General features: G+C 35.6%; 1 protein-coding gene across 2 annotated transcripts in view; it reads right to left on the bottom strand.

The window, feature by feature from the left end:
* The window catches only part of side-VI (sidestep VI), an 841483-nt gene that overhangs the window by 89029 nt on the left and 731842 nt on the right, over positions 1 to 20612 (bottom strand). For both annotated transcript variants that reach the window (XM_074171294.1, XM_074171295.1), the window contains exon 9: positions 19997 to 20127. In XM_074171294.1, the coding sequence (XP_074027395.1) occupies positions 19997 to 20127 (131 nt within the window). The remainder of the gene's footprint in view (positions 1 to 19996; positions 20128 to 20612) is intronic.

Here is a 20612-nt window from a genome sequence, read left to right as displayed (position 1 = left end):
AAGGAAGATAGAATAAAATTATCTGAATCACTTTTCATAAATAGAGTTTTAAATACCATGCCTCCTGATTACTTCGTATTCATGACTGCCTGAGAATCTGCTTCTAAATCCCAAAGAAACTCCACTCCAGAAATCCTACAATCAAAAAAATAGGAAATCATGGATTTGTTTTGGTTGTGGACAGAAAGGACATTTGAAAAAAGAATGTAAAAAACAGAGATTTAGGAAGAACAAATGTTAAGAAAGACAGCGCTTTCATAGAATCAACATATCAGTATGATAATATTGAACAGCGTGAAGTATGGATTGCCGATTCCGGAGCAACTCAGCACATGACAATGCATCGAATGGTTTTCTCAATCTGTGTTAGTTGGTAACGGTCACCACATGGAGGCTATAGGAAAGGGGGATATCGATGTTGATATGTGTGTTGATGGAGAGTGATCTCAAAATTACCTAAAAGACGTTTGGTTTGTACCAGAGGTGGAAAGAAATTTGTTTTCTATTTCTTCTGCGCTCGATAAGGGGATGACTTCATCTTTCAACAAATATGGTTGTAGCATATTTGAAAATAATGCCGAAGTGGCATTGGCAGAAAGACAAAATGGTCTTTACTATATGAATATGCGTGTTGTTTCACCTGAAGTTGACGCACAAGCTAACATATCTGTTAATGATAAACTCCAATTGTGGCATGAACGTCTGGGCCACCAAAACAAAAAATATGTTCAGAATTTTTTGAATAAACGTGGAATTCATGTAGAAGTCGATAGTGAGTTATGTGAAGCTTGTATGTTTGGTGAACAACATAGACTGAGCTTCGAAAAACGTAATGAAAGACCCCAGAAAGTAGGTCAAGTGATACATGCTGATGTATGTGGTCCAATGCATGTAACGCCTCATGGAGGTGCCCGCTATTATGTGTTATTCAAGGATGATTTCTCCAAATACAGAACAGTCTATTTTTTGAAGGAAAAGTCCGAAGTGAAGTTCAAGATAAAAATTTTTCTAGTAGTAGCCAGAAGTATGGGCCACACTGTACAAGAATTTTTTACTGATGGTGGACTAGAATTTGATAACCATGACGTGAAAGAATTGTTGGGCAAAGCTGGCCATATACAACAGAGCAAAATTGAGGCGCAGAACGTGAAAATCGCACAATAGTGGAATCTGCCAGAACCATGCTACATGCTGAGAATCTTCCAGAGAAGCTGTGGGCAGAATTAGTAAATACAGCTGTATACATATCGAACAGAAGTGGTCCTACCTCCATTGATGGAAAATCTCCGATTGAGTTGTGGACAGGAAAAGACAGTAATGTAGAACATCTCAAGGTCTTTGGGACTGACTGTTTTGTCCTCATACCCAAGGAGAAGAGAAGAAAATTTGCTAAGAAAAGCATTACAGGATCTTTAGTGGGATATATTGGTAATGAGGATGGTTATCGAATCTGGGTCCCAGAAAAGAATGACGTTATCTTGAGTAGAGATGTCATTTTCAAAAATGAGAACATTGAAATATGTCTGAAAAGTCAACCAGATTATGAAGTTGTCGATCAGCAAACAGAAATTCAATTTAAAAAGAAAGATATCACTGACACTGAAGCACAAAGTAGTACGGAAGAGCTAAGAGAGTCAAGTGATATATCTCCTGTAGGTGACGAACAGATTTGTCAGCAGTGGGAGAAAATTCCAAACGAGAAGGATTGAGAGACAAATCAAAACCATCAAAACCAACTTATTTTGATGCTTACGCTATGATTTCGGAGGCTTATGATGTTCCAGAAAACTATGATCAATATCCATGATTATGGAAAATTGCCATGGATGAAGAAATGAAATCTTCAGAAGAAAATCAAACCTGCGAGAAAGTTGATCTTCCTCCATCAATGAAAACAATCTCAAATCGACGGATTTCCCGAATAAAAGAATCTTCTCAAGGTACATCAACTGAGTTGAAAGCAAGATTAGTTGCAAAGAGATATTCTCAAAAGGCTGGGAAAAATTATGATAAAACTTTCGCTCCTATAGCCAGATTCGACACCATTAGAACAGTTCTTGCAGTGGCAGCCAGAGAAAATATGCATTTATCTCAGTTTGATAAAACGGCATTTCTCAATGGTTTGCTTAACAAAAAAACCTACGTAAAACAACCACATGGTTTCGATGATAGAACTGCTCGAGTTTTCAAATTGCCGAAGCCGATATAATGACAAAACCTTTACCAAAATGTCAGTTTGAATATTTGAGGGATGCACTGGGTGTTGCAGATGAAGAATTTAGTTCAAGGGGAATTGTTGAGGAATGAACAAGAATTTGATCTACATCACCATGTATTAGGTTTTGTTTCATTGATAAAAAAAGTTGTTGATAGAGTTGTCACTGTCCAGTTAGTTGAATTAATTTTTTCTAAGATTTGTATATTTATTTTCATTAAAGTTGTTTACTGTTGAATAATCCTGTGTTCGACCTAACACTCAACGAATCCAACACCCTTTGTGGTGTCAGCCAGGAAAGTAGTTGTTTTCTGATGGGTGTCAGTCCATTAATCTACAGTGTTGGGAGTTGAGACTGGCCTAAACGAATCATTCCTTTACATTATTTTAGTAAACAAGTAATTTTTTCTTGATCAAGTAATGAATAGAGAACAGTAAAAAATATTGATGGTATTTTAATCATGCATATTATTATTTTCAGTTCTGTTAGTTCTGAATGTCTTATTTCATAATGCTGACTGTTTTTATTATTATTCTGTAAAGTTGGAACTATCGGCGTTTTCAACATGAACGTTATGAACAAACATTGCATTTTCAACAATGCTCTAAATTCTACGAAAAAGGATATTCACACTATTTTCAACGAAAAACCATTTTCTCAATAAAAAGTAGACTACTCAAGCTTTCACATTTTATCGAACATTATCGTACTTCTTTTAAATAATGCTGTGAGTTTTTCAGGAAATCTCTGAAGTTTTATGTTTGTTGTTCGCGGAAGTTTCTTCTGGAAAGTTTGAAACTTCATCAGTTCGGTTGGCTACAGGCGCACATTCTTATCGAAGAATTTCCAGTTCAACCTGTTCTTTCATTTGGAATGAATTCGCCAATCAGGTTATAGTGGAACAGCGTGGGAAAAACTCACTTCTACTGGAAGAGAATAATCAAGGAGAAATTCGAAGCTTCCTTCGACAAAATAGTCTCTTCATGGCTGAAAGCACTGGTATTATTGGGTCAGATGAAAGGGAAATTTCACTTTTACTGTATACTGATATGTCAGTAATAAATTGCCAAATATATATATTCTCTGATTCATTTGAGGTAGTTTCCTAACTTCCATATTCTGAAAGATATCAATGAATAACTTCATTCAGGTGTAGATAAGACAACCATTCCGATGAGTTACTGCGTAAATTCAAAGTATTTTATACAAACATTTCTCAATAGATGTTGAAATTTGCACTTGCAACATAGGTAGAAGGTTTTTCTTCACAAATTTTTAACTTTTCAGATTGTGAATGGTGAAAAAAACCCAAAATGAATTTTGTTCAATATTTTTCAGAGATTGAATTGGTTTTAGATGCAGGTGCACTGATGCAGAATAGCCAATGACTCATCAAATGTAATTCTTCCGTGATTCCGTGATTCCATGTTAGGAATCACACGTTAAAAGGTAAGACCTCGTTATTCCTTAGCCCGCACAACTTTCTCAACTCCTGAGAGTTGACGTTCGTATGGGAGCGACAGCTGATTACCGGAAAAACATATTTCAAACAGACAGAAATTCATATTTATTTTCCTCTGCTCATAGAAAATATCAACAAAATGTTTGCTTGAGGAGTTGAATTGTGAAAACCATGCAATAAGATTCTCTTTCAAATGCATATTTTGAAAAATGTCAAACAAATCAGTAGGGTCCAAAAACTATACGTGTCTGTCGTTTGCTGCCGCAAATTCGACTGAAATCTGAAATATGTCTCTATATGAGATCATATAAGACTTATTGTACTGAATAATATTAATGTTACTATTATTTTCAGTGAGTACTACAATAAAATCGATTTCTACAAGCTGCTTTCATTTAACTTCTGATTGAGCAGAAATTTAGATTGGATGACAACGCAAGGTTAGCTAAGTGACGTCATTCTACATCTAACATGACGTACCATCAAGATGTCAGACTGATATGAGTATCTATGTAATGAAAAGGTCTGCTGAAAACAATACGGAAAATAGCACGACGTCACTCCCAATCTGATATGGTGGACGGCGAAAAATAACGCATTAGTTTTTGATGCACCGTCATGATGTGGATATTGGATGAAACCGTTTTTTGAAAAGAGTAAAAACAATGAATTGACGTTCCTCTGGATACAATATGGTAGATCAGTAAACATGGGGGACCAGTTTTTCATGTTCCCCCATTATACTGGAATCGAAGACAAAGGTTTGCTATAGATTATACGAAAAATAAATGGTGTCACTGTAAGTCTGACATGGCGGACTCTTCAAATACAATGTATCCTTTCAAATCACGCCCTGAAGAAAATCACGTCGGCGCCACTGATAGCCATAAACCAATTGTGATGTAGCTTAGAGCGCGCGAATGTTCGATGTTCGCTGCCGTTCTAGATGTGGAGAGAATAATGATACCGGCTTCGATAGAATTCCGAGGAATTTTCCAGCGCCTCCGATTGCCAAATATAAACGCGATCCACTCGCCTATCGAGACAGTCAAGTGGAAATGACAACGCGGTACGCGGAGCGATTTTATAAGGCGATATACATTTGAATACTAGTTGATATTTTAGTTGAAGTATTTGTTGTATTCAAAGTGAAATGAAGTTATGTTTGGGTATTGTTCATTGTAGTCAATTACACTGGTCAACACTGTTTTTGTCACATGAACTTGGTGGTCTTTTTGTTTTTGTTGGCGTACCCTCATTATAAATATATAATTATTTTGTTTCAATTACATCCAGTTGCTTTGTGACAGCCATATATTTATTTCTGATCTTATATACGTGTATTTGTTTGAATAAAGTCATGTCATTTAGGCGGTTGTACAAATATTGCATCACCTAACATACATTTTATTTTTGTTGGGTAAATCGCAAATATGCCACGAAAGTGTTCTAATAACCCCCAACAGATTCTGTTAAGTGTGTAGAGAATTAACTTTTACAAATCAGCATAGAAATCCACCCCATGAATTGAACAGTACTATTTAGACTATTTTGGATTTCCTGTGCAGCATCAAGATGAATCCTGGGTCCCACATGCATGTTGTGTAACGTGTGTGAGACTCCAATTAGGTTGGGCTAAACAAGAACCTAGACATTTGCCATTTGGCAAACATAGTGCCGAAGCCTCCAAATCGACCAGAAAGTCGGGATTTCAGTCCGGAACTTGTTCTAAATTCGTATGAGGAATATGAAGATAGTAACCCAAGTTATGAATCGCAAATTTTGAAAGAACCGCACTAATTGACACAAATTCATTAAAACGATTCATTACGTGTTTTGAATCTATCTTAAAAACAGGCCAAGCTTTTGGGGTCTTTAATTTCTCCTGACACGAAAGTTCCTTATTTTCGACATCGTGACGTCGAAATGAAACCTTACTTTTCTTAACCAAATGATTCAGTTTAGAGTAATACATTTTCCACTGTGATGAATTCATTAAATTTTAAATTTGATCCAAGTCACTGTCGATTGTTCATTGACTCCTCAAAAACTTGTTTGAAAGCAGTGTTGCTGCATAACGGAAACGAACTCCCTTCAGGGTCTGTTGCTCGTGGTTCTGATATGAAAGTGACTTAGGAAAATATAGGATTTCTACTTGAAAAAATTGAATACAGTGAACAAGCTTGGAAAATTTGTAACGATTTCTAAGTTATTTCACTTCTGCTTGGACTATAACTAGGTAACACAATTGTTATGAGCCTTCAGTGAATCCTGATGACATACTTCCACCACCGTTGCACATAAAGCTGGGTCTGATAAAAATGCAAAGATGGCAGTGGATTTTTATATTTGAAAGAGAAATTCCCCAAACTTAGTGACGCAAATACAAGAACTATACAGTGCTAGTCAAAAGTCCCCTCCCCCCCTCGTATCTTTGGAACGGGTATACTTATAATAATGAAATTTGGAGGGTGGAAATAAACGGATGTAAGCTTCTTAACTGGTCATAACAGGTGACGCAATAGTCATAAATGACGTCACAAGGCCACTGTGACCAAAAATTTTAAATGGGACCCTATGGCAAGTGACAGCTCGTTTGAAAGGTATTGAAAATACCTATTCAGTTATACCAATTTTGTTTGGGTTTCGGCTGATTTTGATTGATAAATTGAAGAAATACGAAAATTATTGTTTCGCATTTAATTAATAAAGATTTTAAAGTACGCCTCTGGTTCATTGTCAAAAAGGTTGACTTGTTTGAATTATCTACTTGTCAAAAGTGTTTATACCTTGAAAATTTACCTAAGCTATTGTTTAACGAGACGTTTAAGTGTTTACATAGGCAAAATGGTACGTACTGTAGCCGACAAAGTAGCAGCTATCTTAATAATTGGTGAATGTAGAAACAATTTCCATGCAGCGGAACGACTGTTTAATGAGAGGTACCCCGATCGCCCTATATCGAGGGTTTATTTGAGGGAGCTTCTTCGGAAGTTTGAAGCATCAGGTAGTGTTCAAGATGCCAAACGATCTGGTCGACCAACAATTAGTGATGACAAAAAAATTGACATACTTGGAGAAATGGTAGTGAACCCTACTTCTTCCACAACCCAATTTGCGTCTATCTGTGAAGTCAGTCAAAGGACAGTACATAGGGTGTTGGCTAAAAACAAATTTCATTCATACAAATTAAAAATGGTGCACCAACTTTCAGATGATGACCCCGACCGAAGACTAGAATTCTGTGAAACTATGTCTGATAAAATGAACCAACAACCAGGCTACATACAGACAATTTGTTTTAGTGACGAAAGTACTTTCTTTTTCAATGGAAATGTTAACACTCAAAATGTGAGGTATTGGAGTGACACAAATCCTCACATCTTTCGTGAAAAACATACTCAATTTCCAGAAAAAGTAAATGTTTGGGCAGGTATTTTGGGAAACCACATAGTTGGGCCTCTTTTTCTCAATGCTAACTTAACCGGTGAATTGTATCTGGAGATGTTACAAACTGATATTGAGGCGTTAATTCTTGAAATTCTAGAAGATAATCCAGATGAATTCGACAACTTGGAAATAACGTTTCAACAAGATGGTGCTCCTGCACACTATTACGGTGCAGTAAGACGTTACCTAGATGAAGAATATCGTGGTAGATGGATTGGACGACGAGGTTCGATCGAATGGCCAGCTCGGTCACCGGACCTTACACCATTAGATTTTTTTCTATGGGGGTACTTGAAATCTAAGGTTTACGCTACAGCACCTGACAATATTGCCATTCTGAAACAACGAATTGTTGAAGAATGTAGGACAATTTCCGCTGACACACTGGGACGAGTACGACAAGAGTTTAGCAATAGGATGCATTACTGCCAGGAAGTAGATGGATGACATTTTGAACACTTATTATAAGAACTGGTTCTTAAATCTTTATTAATTAAATGCGAAACTATAATTTTCGTATTTCTTCAATTTATCAATCAAAATCAGCCGAAACCCAAACAAAATTGTTATGACTGAATAGGTATTTTCAATACCTTTCAAACGAGCTGTCACTTGCCATAGGGTCCCATTTAAAATTTTTGGTCACAGTGGCCTTGTGACGTCATTTATGACTATTGCGTCACCTGTTATGACCAGTTAAGAAGCCTACATCCGTTTATTTCCACCCTCCAAATTTCATTATTAGAAGTATACCCGTTCAAAAGATACGAGGGTGGGAGGGGACTTTTGACTAGCACTGTATAATAAAGGATAAGAGATTTGAAAGAAAACTAAATGATCATGTAAGTGTGGTTCAAAATTTCCTAGGAAATCATAAAGCGGAAAACTACAAAGACTTAATACATAAACTTATAATGTCATATAAAGCTTTGGGGTATATTATGTCCTTGAAGTACATATTTTGGACTCTCATCTGGACTTATTTCCCGAAAATTTGGGTGCAGTGACTGACGAACAATGAGGGAGGTTCAATCAGGACATTTCCCTAATGGAGAAGCGTTATCACGGGAAATGGGGGCCAGGAATTATTGCTGGAGACATTGAAGGGTCCTGCCAGAAGCCAAATATTCACGAACATTATAAGTATTTATTGTACAAAAAGCAATAATTTCTCTAAGTGTAAATGATTTTTGTATCTTATAACATATGTCAAAAAATATGATGTGTCAATTTTTTTCATTGATACCTTATTGGTCGGTGGACCTAGTAGATTCAAAATTTAATACAAGTTTTCATGTGACAGAAAATAATTGAAATTTTGTTGACTAGTGTTATTGGTCAACTCCCCGGGAAAAACGTTACATTTGGTGTTGGAAGTGGAAAAATTGACTAGAAATTGTCTGTTTCATGGTGAAAACAAAAAGTATGAAATATGAATTCAGAAGTACGAATATTAGCGATGGAAATGAATCATCAGGACATGAATTCTATACTATACTGATATAAATGTGAAGGTTTGTGAGGATGGATGCATGAATCTATGTTTGGGGCTCTTTCATGCCTTAACGACTGAACGGATTTAGATGAAACTTCACATAAATACAGCTCATACATCAGAATAACATATATGCTATGATTTACGAAGGTTTCGTGTGATTTTGCTCATAATATAACGATAAGTATTGAGTAAGTTGTAAGTGTTCCCTTGGCGGGCGCTATCTATACCTTTGGAGTTACAAGAAGATAATGTACCGTGAGATTGTTTATCTTAAATAAACAATTCATACAATTGTCATTTGAAATGTTTGATATAGAGAAACTCTGTCTTTTACACTGGGTAATTTAGAGAAATCGTTCAAAAGTTATCAAGATAAGATTAACTTGACGCAACACAGTAAGCCATTACGCGTCGCGTCCAGTGTGAGACGACGATGGACGATGCGCGGGGGTAGAGGGACAGTTTAGGCAATGAAGCGTCATCTCCGAACGCGGAGATGAGATGACACGAACGCGGGCAGACGCATAACGGTGGACATCTTTGACGATTGTGTTAGTTTTGCGAATTTTTTTATAGGTAACATAATTCAATTGTCGAAGCTATTTATTACATAGTGCAGTTGGCATATTTTTTCAGTAACTATATTTATAAAGTGAAAATATGAATTACTAGCTGTTGACCGCTCTTATATTAACTTACAGCCGAAGCTACTGAACCTAGAATCTTGAAATATGCAGGTAGGTTCTTTGTATAGCGTAAATAAAGATAAAGAAAGAGAATCAGGCATTTCCACCCACAAAAAGGAGAATAGGGATTCAAAGTTTGTATTGAATTCCACCAGTATTGAAATTGGACACCTAAAGTTTTGGGTTCTTGAGAAAATATTGTAACTATTTGTTAGAAATTATCTTCCACGAAGAAACCTAATGTGAAAAACCCAATTCTACGCTGGCAAAGCCGCGAGTAACAACCAGTCAATAATATGTAGTGAAAAAATGATATGGAACAATAGATTGAATGTCAATAAAATTGAAAAAAATTGTGGTATTGGAAATGAAAAATTAAAAAGAGAAATAGTTGTTACAGAAGAAGTATCATAGTTGCCTTCTGGTAATGAAAACTGTCATCATTTCCATCAGCATATTCATTCATATACAGTATTTCATGTTTTATAATTACTTCTATTTCAACAAGAATTTCAACCTATTTAACGTTGATGAAACGACAAAATAATACTTTTTCAAAAATGTTTCATATTTCGGTTGAAAATTTCGGTTAAACAATATCAGTTTCAATAGATTTGATTTCAACAAAGTGACAAAATTCATATAACTTTTATACTGATTTAAATGAAAAAACATTTTTGATGCTCGAAATTCACATTCAATTCGTTCTGATCGTATTTCGTATTGATGTGCCGGTTTGATGTTGTATTGAATAATTGTGAGCGTGGAATCGTTAGCTATTCTGTACAGTTGCTCCTCCAATTTACTAATCGGGCAATTTGGCTGCGGATTCAAAGGCAGAACGTTTTATCTAATTACTTTTAAGAAATCGAGATTTCCTTATAATATCGTCATTTACGCCAAGCATATTCCAAATGCGAGACTGAATGCTCCCCTCTAATTAACTTAATTAAAAGTGAGATGGTGGTTGCAGAACAATAGACTGGGGAACTGAAATATGCTATTTAAATACCGAACAGGATTGTCTTGCTGGAAGAAGAACGTAAAACTTTCAAGAATAATGTACTTGAATTAAAAGAGAAATTAAGAACAGAATGAAATAGTAATGTGAGAGGGATTTATGAAATAATTTAAGAATTTTTGAGACAATATTTTACTTTTCTGAAATCATTATTTTCGATCATTGGACATGATTTATATATAGATATACTCGTACTGATCTGAGCTACTGACTTTTCTCTAAAAATAATGAAACACCTTTGTGTTGACAATCCACGATGAAAAGGTACTGAAAATACTGAAAATAATCTATGTTCAACTATTTGTACTCTAAGGTAGAACAACTTCTGTAGTAGAATGAATCCGAAACACTATACTGCTCCCAAATATCAGAACTGGTATACTTTTTTTTCATCCACCAAGTTCGCTTCTTCAGGAGATGAAATTGACTGTCGGTCTACTTGTGAAGCTGTGATGTAGTCAAGGTGTTATTCATGTATTCTTAGAAATTTTCCAATTCAATGGGGGAATAATTTGAGAGCCAAATACTCAATTTTTTTCAGTGATCCAATGAATATATTGAGAACGCTTTTGTGATGCACTGTTTGGAGCCTCTGGTGAAGTAATTGATATTACTGGACCTCGACACGTGTTTCGATCACCAAGTAATCATCTTCAAGAGCAAGATCAAACTATTTGATCACCAAGTGATCACCTTCAAGAGGATGATCAAACTGTTTGATCTTCCTCTTCAAATTCAAATATACTTCATTGTCTGAAGAATAAATTCTCATTGACAAAGCCTTGTGCGAAATATAAATAACATAAACATGAAATAACAAAAGTATCACAAAAGTAAAATCACTAAAAGTAAGTGATAACATGAACTGAAAAGAGGCATGTAAATAATAACAAACGTTCAGGATATAAGAACATGGTCAATAAAATTGAATGAATCAATTTTAACTAAATTGAATCAAATCAATAAAATACCGTAGATATCACAGTTAGTCTTCTCAATTGAATTCATCTTAGTAGAATTCTGCTAAGATATAATAAGGTCTCACAGAAAGCAAGTCTTTCAAGTCTTTCTTAAGAGCTCTAAGGTCATTTATGGTTCTCATAGCTTGAGGGAGATGATTGAACATTTGTAAATAATGTTGTAAATAATGGAATCTTTGACTTGGGTCGAAGAAGGCAGCAGAAATTCAAAGCTAAATCTTTGCCTGGTTTGATACATTGGCGGGTCCAAATTGTTAAACAATACCCTATTTTTGAAGAGAAGGCAGATTGTCCCATATATAAATAATGAGACCACATTTAGGTTTCTGTTAATGGCAAAAAGAGGCCGACAAGAGTCCCTAGGCTTGGCTTTGCATATGCATCGTATTGCATGTTTTTGTATTAGTAATACTGATTGGTGGCATGTGGTGGAACATGCACCCCAAAAGAAAATACCATAACGAATATGGGATTTAAAAAGGGAATGATAAACCATTCTAGCTTCTGCAGATCCAAGCTCAAATGCAGTTCCTCGTATTGCATAACATCCAGAAGGAGAGCTTCGAAGTTGATACGTTGTCAATTTGAATATTATTTAGATGTACGGCTGGACTCTGGAAACGATAGGACTCTACTTTTGTTTTTGATAAATTCAAACTCAAGATATTTGAGTTAAACCAGTCTTTCACTTTCGTGATGTCATTCTCAATAAGTTCATACAACGTATGGTTGTTAGGAGCATGCCATAAAATTGTAGTATCATCAGCAAATAAAGTAAATTTTCCTTTGATGTTTATGGACGATAGGTCATTAATGTATATTAAGAATAAAAGTGTGCCCAGTACCGAACCTTGTGGGACGTCGCAAGTAATTTTACCTTCATTTGAGTATGAAGTGGTTTTGACCATCTGGGTGCGATCTGCTAAGTATGACTCAAACCACTTGAGACTTATTCCAGTTGAAGATGATCACTTGGTGATCGAAACACGTGTCAAGATGTTGTAATGATGGTTTGTATTTGGGAAAAAACTCCAGTGATATTCACATTGAAAACGGTTCATTATCGGTATTATTATCGGTATTATTATCAGTATTAACATATTACATGAACTCACATTAGAAATGAATTATGCCAGGTACCTAAGAATGTGAATATATATGGGGTGTTACATTTGAAATGAGGAAGTTGGCACTGATTTCCGGCATAACCGGAAGTGTTGGAAAAAGCTTTTATTTCCATTTGATATGGAAAAAATTTTCATTTGCTAATTTTCAGGATATGAATCCTATTATTTTTCAAAATACGGCTATCAGACGGTCATTGCAATATACCCTGCAAGTAATTGGTGCTCTGAATGTCGATTTTTGCTGAACTCTTTTAATTACTGATTCCAATTGAGCTTGTATTATTGTGTTGGTTGATTCATCTTGCATATACTTGTTTTTATATAATTGTTTTTTCAAGTATAATTTTTGTAAGATTGATTTGAAAAACAGCTTATGTTGATAATCCGCCTGTTCATTACATTTATTTTCATTATTTGTGTAAACATTCAGAAGAATGAAGTCGATTCATTGTTATTATTATTATGTTTCACCGTAGTATGCGCTGTTCAGGCCCTATTCCAGAATCCCCGATTCATTTGGGAGGGCGCGCCAGCATTATCAACCAACGACCACTCCTTACACCGTGGGGTAAGTGATCATTGGGTACGAGAATCATGTGCCCTGAGCAAGCGCAATGAGCCAAGAATGACAGCCTTGTGCATCTGTCCGGCTGAGATTGCTGTCTTAGTGCGGCAAGCCGGTATGATTTTAAGATTCGAGAGTAGAGAGGGCATCATTCCACCAAGGACTCCGATAATCAGAACCAATATCTTGACAAAGTAGTCTGCATAGAGTTCGAAGAGGAAATCTCGATATTTTCTTTCGGAAAATATTCGTCTTGCCAGTTGCTGAAAACTCCACGACAAATATCGTCTTACTCTGGTGGTCTTGCTCTACATCAGGCGTATCAACTTGTATTAGCCTGAGGGTGGAGAACGGATAGTTCTAACAAATTTGGCACTTCTCATTCCCCACAACCGATTCAATATCCCCTGGAGCGTAGGGCAACACCGGTGTCTCTTCAATAACGTGAGGGTGAGGTAGATGGTAATATACTACTCTAAGGGCCGCGTTATGTCGATGGATATAGGCCGAGACCGCCTATGCTGAACATGCTGACAACAAGTGCATTAGGGTCTCGGACGCCTCGCGGCAGGCCCTGCACCTTGTGGTGAAGACACCATCCTAGCAAGCCATGATGGACCCCTCAGTTTCCGACTTCAGCCCACTTGACCTCAGGAAAGCGAAACTCATGCACTTTGATAAGCCAAGGTCTTCACTGTTATTGAAGAATACCCCATGCATTGGCTTATTCTTATGTTTCTCCAAAAGTGAGGTGATATCTGCGGCTTTTATATGATTTTTTTGCTGAACTGGTTCCAACTCGGTGACAGAGTTGTGATTACCTCTCTCACTGTCGAAAACCAAAACCGAGTTCATCAGCAGCTGTTTATTATTATTATATGCATATATGTATACAAATCGAAGATTTTTGGGAAAAAACTATTGAGGCTATGTCGAAGATATTTTTAGGGTTTCTTGGTCTTTGTTTGCGGGTTTTTACTAGGTTTCGTTTACAACTGGGATATACACCATCAAATGCTATCGGTTTTATATTACCATAGATGGGCGTTTCTTCATTCCTTGAATTGGATAATCTGACCAAGATTTGAGTCAGGTTTTCCCTCAACATCCAGTATTTCATTAATTTTAATCGGCTCAACAGATTTGAATCCGGTTTTCCCTTAACAATCAATGTTTCATTCATTTCAGTCGGTGCATGAATCAAGTCAAATAATTAGAAAAAATTATAAAAATACCGTTCAAATGCTTGAAAATCCTTTAAAAACCGAAAACTGAATTTAGCTGAAATTTATTTCCATATAGATATGTTATGAAATATTGCAAATGCATTTTCATGAAGTTTGAAATTTATTATTTCATGAATGACACAGAAACTTGAAAAATGAATGAGTTTTGGGAAAATTCAAACGAATATTCTACTTGCTTCGACTATAATGATCTGTATCATCGAATCTAAGATATCTTTCGCATAAATTATTATGTGAAATATCCATAGAATATTTCGATCAATCGCCAGTGTAATAGTTACGAAGCCATCAAGTCTCAATGCTGTTTCACTTTCCTCCATATAAAGTTCATTACATTAGCTACATTCATTACATTAGCTACATTTTAATACTGGAGTTGAACTGGAGTGGAGTGTCTATCAAACCTATTAAGAGTTTTGAATGGATCAATAAACGAATGAAAAATGTGAGTATACTTTATGATTCTGAAAATAACGAACTGATATTATATTTAAGTTGAATTGTTTTCTAATGTAGAGAGAAAAATAACCATTATATATGCCTGTGGTTACTTTGATCAGTACTTATTCGAAAGTTCAGACACAATTCATTCTGCATGATCCCAGCATCATTTTCAAAAAAATTGAGAGATGATGATAAAACTACGGTTACTGAAATGTTTCTGCTTTTGAAGCTGTCGTCTGTTGCAATTTCTGCCTGACGTTAGAGGTACTTTCAACCTTAACGAAGATTCCAGCCACTTGCGCCAGCGAAAAGACGCACAAAATTCCAACAGACTATGGAAACCACATACAGTTACTGTAACTAGCGTTTTCTACTGCCAATAATGATTTTTTTGATAATATTATAATTGAAAATTATTTCGCGAACAACAATCACAAATGATGTACCCGAGACGGTATCGAAGTTGTACTTCTTTCACTCTGTCCCTAAAATACAAACTATCAAAGAGTGGAGAAATTCACTGGAGTTAACTATAGATGACAATATATCTCAAGGGCCGGAAAGTCCCGGGCCTGAGAAAGGCAACGCATTTTTTTCTGTTCAGAAATGACTTTATGACATCGTGACCATCAAGAGCCACACAATCATTTCAGCTCCGCTCCAACATTCCGTTACCGCTTTTGAGGAACGCTTTTGAATCAAAATATGCTTCGATTCCAGCAATAAGTTCTTCATTCTGGTATGCGAACAGCCACTAGTCGCTGAGGGCCAAATCTGACGAATATGGTGGATGTGGGATCAATTCGAATTTCACAGTGCGTTTTCTTAATGAATTTTTTTTGCCATGTTCTTTGCAATTTCGGCTTTGCACTAAATAAAGTGTTGGAAATGGCTCCCTTCGGCTTCAATACAACCGTCTAGCCACCGCATCATTGAATTTCGCACTCTTCTGAAAATACCATGAATAATAATAATAATCAAGGGTTGCCTTGGAAAACGAACGCAGCATTTCATAAACAACTTGACAGTTGTTGTCAACTTCATAAACTTTTAATTTATAATTGTTATAAAAAGTGTGTTTAGTGGTTATTTTTCGAACCATTTTTGTAAAACATGGTTCAATTTACTAACAGTGAAATGGCATATATGCATTTTTGTTATGGAATGGCTCACAGAAACTCGAATTCCGCAAGACGCATTTACCATGAAAGATTTTCTCAGCGTGAAATGCCTAATAGAAGAACTTTTGTACCTCTCCATGCACGGCTTTCTGAGACAGGCAGCTTTAAAAGATCGACGATTGTCATTGGGAGGTCTGCAGCGATACGAATGGTATTCGGAAAATAGCTGAGGAACTGAATATTACCCTTGTAACAGTGTGGCAGATTTTAAGAGCCCAGCAGCTATATCCCTATCACATGCAACGTGTGCAAGCTCTATTGCCCAGAGATTTGCCTGTAAGACTAGCTTTTTCTAATTGGTTACGCGGTAAAATAAGAATAAATCCAGGTTTTCTAAGTCGATATTGTTTACAGATGGAGCTTGTTTTTCTCGCAATTCAATTATTAACTTCCACAACAATCACATTTGGGATGGAAACAATCCACACGCCTTGATAGAAAATGATTTTCAAGAACAGTTTTCTTTCAATATTTGGGTTGGAATTGTCGGTGACCATCTCATTGGGCCTCACTTCCTTCCACCTAGACTTGATGGAGGAGAATATCGAAGATTTTTAGAATTTGTTCCACCTGGACTTTCAGAAGAAATTCCAGTAATGGAAATATTCCGTATGTGGTACATGCACGATGGTGTTCCACCACACTTTATTGTAGTGGCACGGCAATTTTTGGATGAAAATCACCATAATCGCTGGATTGGGAGAGCAGGCCCACACCCATGGCTACCTCGCTCGCCCGAAATGAGTCCCTTAGATTAATTTCTTTGGGCACACCTTGAAGCGTTGATATACAAAACTGCTATTCATAGTGAAGAGGATGTACGGAATAAAATCATTATTTCATGTGATATAATAAAAAATACGCCAGGTATTTTCAGAAGAGTGCGAAATTCAATGATGCGGCGGCTAGACGGTTGTATTGAAGCCAAAGGACGCCATTTCCAACACCTAATTTAGTGCAATTCGTTCGTCTAGATGTTGATGTTATTTAATATTTGTTGTTATTGTTACATAATTAGTAATGAAAAATTGTAAAAATGATAATTTCTGGAAGAAACATTTGATTCCCCATGTTATTCCTTGTGTGGTCCAGGGATATGCAATTAGGTCGACTTTTTTTCCTAAAAACTAAGCAAGATACGAAAAAATTCAGGAGACAAAAAATTTGTATTTTGAATCGCTCAATCCAAAGAAATGATAAAAATTGCATAAAAGTCAGTGGCGTACATTTTTAAGTCGGTTTTTTGTATTGAAGTGTATAATTTTTAAAATTCTTGCAAAGCGCTTTCGACTTTCGTCATAATCAGTGCTCACCTGAAAGTAAGTGATCTAGTTGAAAAGGGAATTTAGTGATAATTGAAGTTGTAAAATTTTTTAAGGTTAAGAAATTTGGAAAAATAGTTTGAGATTACTTACTTGTCAGGCAACAGGAAGTATCAAATTAGGTAAATTGCACATTTGTAATATTTGACTTATATAAAACAAAATAGGCTTATAGCCAAGAAAATACATTTTTGGATTGAGGCCATGTGGTTCAGTCAAAGTATCATATGAAGAAGGACAACTTGAGACAGAATGTGTCAAGTGTTATGTTAAAACAATTGTACCTACTTGAGGAGTTATCCATCATGGATTTGATTGGATATGTAGATGAAAAATATTGAATAAATTGTATTAATAAAATGTGATTGATTAATAATTCATAATCCTCTTATGAAGGGTAAGGAAATCTCTGTTTAAGTTTACTAGAATATTCGGACAATGATCATTGTTGGAAAGTTTTTCAGAAATCTCCAACTCTTCAAACAAGTCAAGTCTAAGGAAATTTTTATTATCTATTTCATGTGATATTTTGGACATTCTATTGGGACTAAAGTTGTGATTGTGAAATTTCATGTGGTGGCTAAAAACAGATTTGTCGGGTTTTTTTGAATGTTCATTATTACGAGGAAAAAAAGGTCTACAGGTTCTACCAATGTAAGATGTTCTGATGTTCTGATTGTTCGGCATCTTACATTGGTTGAACATGTAGACTTCTTTTTACTCGTATTAATGAACATTTAACAAAACCCGAAAAATCTGCTTTTGGCCACCACATGAAATTTCACAATCACAACTTTAGTCCCAATAGACTTGACTCATTTGAAGAGTTAGAGATTTCTAATGAACTTTCCAACAATTATCATTGTTCGAATACTCTAGTAAACTTAAACAGAGATTTCCTTCCCCTTCATAAGAGGATTATGAATTATCAATTAATCACAGTTTATTAATATAATTTATTCAATATTTTTCCTCTACATATTCAATCAAATCCATAATGGATCCCTCCTCAAGTTGGTACCATTATTTTAACATGACACTTGAAACATTCTGTCTCAAGTTGTCCTTCTTCATATGATTCTTTGCCTGAACCACATGGCCTCAATCCAAAAATGTATTTTCTTGGCTATAAGCCTATTTTGTTTTATATGAGTCAAATATTACAAATGTGCAATTTACTTAATTTGATACTTCCTGTTGCCTGACAAGTAAGTAATCTCAAACAATTTTTTCAAATTTCTTAACCTTAAAAAATTTCACAACTTCAATTATCACTAAATTCCCTTTTCAACTAGATCACTTACTTCCAAGTGAACACTGATGATGACGAAAGTCGAAAGCGCTTTGCAAGAATTTTAAAAATTATACACTTCAATACAAAAAACCTCTTCGATTCATTACCTTTTTTTTATTTTAACACCCTGTATCTTGAAAACGAAGTATTTGCAGACCCATGTTCATATAAATATTCCGCCTCAAAATTACTTAAAGAATCGTCTGTTAAATTTATGGTACATACTTAATTAACACCCTGTATAGTTCTTAAATCTACAATTTCTGTTGGAAAATGTTCAATAATAACTTGAAATATTCTTTTTCTCTTTTTATCAAGCCAGAAGATATTTCAAATTTTTACTGAAGTTCAAAATTTGCGTAAAATTTGCTTATGAAAAAATAAATCAACCAATATTTCCGCTGGGACATGATTTCAATTCATTGAGCAGAGCAGAGTTGGGACGAATAACTATGAACTACTTTTTTTAAGATGAAGCCGAAGATAAAATCATCTTCAGGAAACTACACGTTTTTTTTCAGTAGAAGGTCCGAATTACTTAATTTTTATGGACATGGATAGACAAAACGGTGAATGGTTTTCTACACTGAAAACTTCAGCTTATCAAAGTACCTCATCTTCGTTTTCCTCAGATCGAATGGGTTGAAGTCGATAAAATTTTGGAAACCTCAGTCACATGATGGGTATAGAAGTTCCTGACTCCAGGTGCAGGGCCTGCTGCGAAGAGCCTGACACCATATTGCAGATGCTTGCTATATATTTTTCACATTGAGGGCGCCATTTGATCATTCACGAGATGATCTAAATGGAATGGACAGATATAGTTTTGTTTCGAAAGATATCATGGGATATCATGATGACAACAACATGGGAATACATTTCTGGATATTTAGTTGAATTTATAGCAAGAAAATTAAAATATACTTTTGAATTTTCATCACATATCTTGGGAACATTATTTCAAGTATGAAATTTTTAATATACGCAACTCTTTCTTGATTGACTATTCAATTGTAAGGAGATTCCAGAAGAGACAGAAAATAGCCAAGCTCTATACAGTTCCAAATCAAATTTTCAATTTTGAATTAGTAAACATCCTCGCTCCCCATCAATTATCAACACACAACAAACGGAAACTTTCAAAAGTTGGGCAACCAAAAAATCAACTAACATGGACGAGAATATAGTATTGAGAGTCGGATTCCTAGTCGCTCATTAAAACGAGCTGTTTTCGTTTTCTAGATCATCAAATACCGAACGAAATTAAAATTTGGTTTCTTCATCCGTTTCTTGAAATATGAAAGTGAGTATTATTTCGTTATATGAGGAAAGTTCAATATTTGAAAAAGGATTCATATATTTTTTTTCCTCGCCAGTCACAAAATAAGCCCTGCTCAACAAGCAAATTATTCACCCTCGAGTTGGGAAATCAATATATCCACACACTAATTGGATCTGCCCGAAACTGGCGAAACGAGAAAAAAAGGAAGTGAAAAGACTTACGTTGTGCTTCCATAGAACTTTGTATGCCCAGGGGTTGGCGTTCACTTTGCATTCAAAATAAACATCGTCTCCCTCTTCGATGTCCTCGGGATTCAGGTTGGAGCCCAAGGACAGGTGGAGAATGGGCACATCTGAAAACACAAAAGCTTCAATCCTCTTTCCAGAGATTATCCGCCGTTTTGCGGCAATCACCCCGTGGCTTGATTTTATATTGCTGTTTACGGATGTATGATTGTTCGAAAGCGCCCGGGATTTCGTCTACCAAATGGTCTTTTTACGTTCGACGAGATTGTTTTTTGAATTGTGATTTAATGAAACTGAAAGATAAGGCAGGTTTGAGTTGTTATATATCTTCGAAAGGATGCCACTGATGAAAATGAAAATTATTAATAGACATTTTATGATTCCATCATTGACACTTTTCAAATTCGTCAATCCATCAAATGACATATCTTTGTCAATCATTACATTTTGTGAACAGCTTTTGGGAATATAAGATAATCAAAAGAAAATATAGCTCCAACACAAGTCAAAGAAATGAAGCTGTTTGCAATAAACATCACAGGAGCCATGAGAACAACATCAACTGCGGCAATGAAATTAATCACGGGTCTGA

The sequence above is a fragment of the Leptinotarsa decemlineata genome, unplaced genomic scaffold, assembly GCF_025532065.1.
Source record: "Leptinotarsa decemlineata unplaced genomic scaffold, Ldec_3_MD MMD2_tig00000010_RagTag_RagTag, whole genome shotgun sequence".
NCBI lineage: Eukaryota > Metazoa > Arthropoda > Insecta > Coleoptera > Chrysomelidae > Leptinotarsa > Leptinotarsa decemlineata.
Note: the sequence above shows the minus strand (reverse complement) of the source record. Positions and strands in the feature narration are given on the sequence as shown.